The sequence below is a fragment of the Egretta garzetta genome, unplaced genomic scaffold (genome assembly GCF_000687185.1).
Source record: "Egretta garzetta isolate BGI_Z169 unplaced genomic scaffold, ASM68718v1 scaffold1037, whole genome shotgun sequence".
Classification (NCBI taxonomy): Eukaryota; Metazoa; Chordata; class Aves; order Pelecaniformes; family Ardeidae; genus Egretta; species Egretta garzetta.
In genome coordinates, this window is record NW_009260362.1 from 148,483 (window position 1) to 149,177 (window position 695).

At 62.7% G+C, this 695-nt stretch overlaps 1 protein-coding gene across 1 annotated transcript in view; it reads right to left on the reverse strand.

Moving 5' to 3' along the window:
- Nucleotides 1-526: 526 nt before the first annotated feature.
- TCF15 (transcription factor 15) overlaps nucleotides 527-695 on the reverse strand; it is a 5,156-nt gene continuing 4,987 nt past the window's right edge. The window contains exon 2 of the mRNA XM_035898482.1: nucleotides 527-622. Within this exon, the coding sequence (XP_035754375.1) occupies nucleotides 527-622 (96 nt within the window). The remainder of the gene's footprint in view (nucleotides 623-695) is intronic.

A 695-nucleotide genomic window follows, 5' to 3' on the forward strand; every position in this document is an offset into this window, starting at 1 on the left:
TACCCCATCTCGGGGGCTGTGGGTCAGGGGAGCAGTGCTGCCCACCGACCGCAGGCTCTGCCAGCTGCCTCAGCCATGGTGGCTCCATCCTTCCATGCCCCCGTGCCTGGCTGGACCCTCCCGGGTCCCTGCGTGGCCGCAGATCCCTTTCCACTGGCCCTGGTGCACAGCGGTGCCGGGGGCTGTGAGGTCCTGGCTCTGCCATCACCAGGGAGCAAGCCCCTGCCCAAGCCCCCTGCCCGCCTGCCCGGGGCCCCGGCAACTCCTGCCTGGCCGGACCCAGTCCCTCCAGCACGGTGGCTCTCAGCACCGCCGGGCTCCGGCTGCGGGTGCAGCCCTGCTGCATTCCAGCCTCGCTGGCCTGGCAAGGTTAAACTGCGGAGAGGCTGAAATATTTGGGAGGGGAATGGAGAAGGGAAAGGGGAAAAAAAAAATCTATAAAAAGAAAGTTTAAAAACACAAGTTAAAGAAAAAAATACCAGGCGCGGAGTGCAGCTGCGGTTCTGGTTCCAGTTCCCAGGTGATGTCAGGCCTGGAGCCTCTCCAGCCCCGGCCCCTCGGAGACGGTCTTTGTGGGTTCAGCACTGAGTGTTTTTCCTTCCTGAGACTCGGGGACACCTTCCTGTCTCAGAGAAAGCGGCCAAGAGCCTTTCCAAGGGTGTCTGCGCGCAGGAAGGGGAGAGGATGGGAGGGGA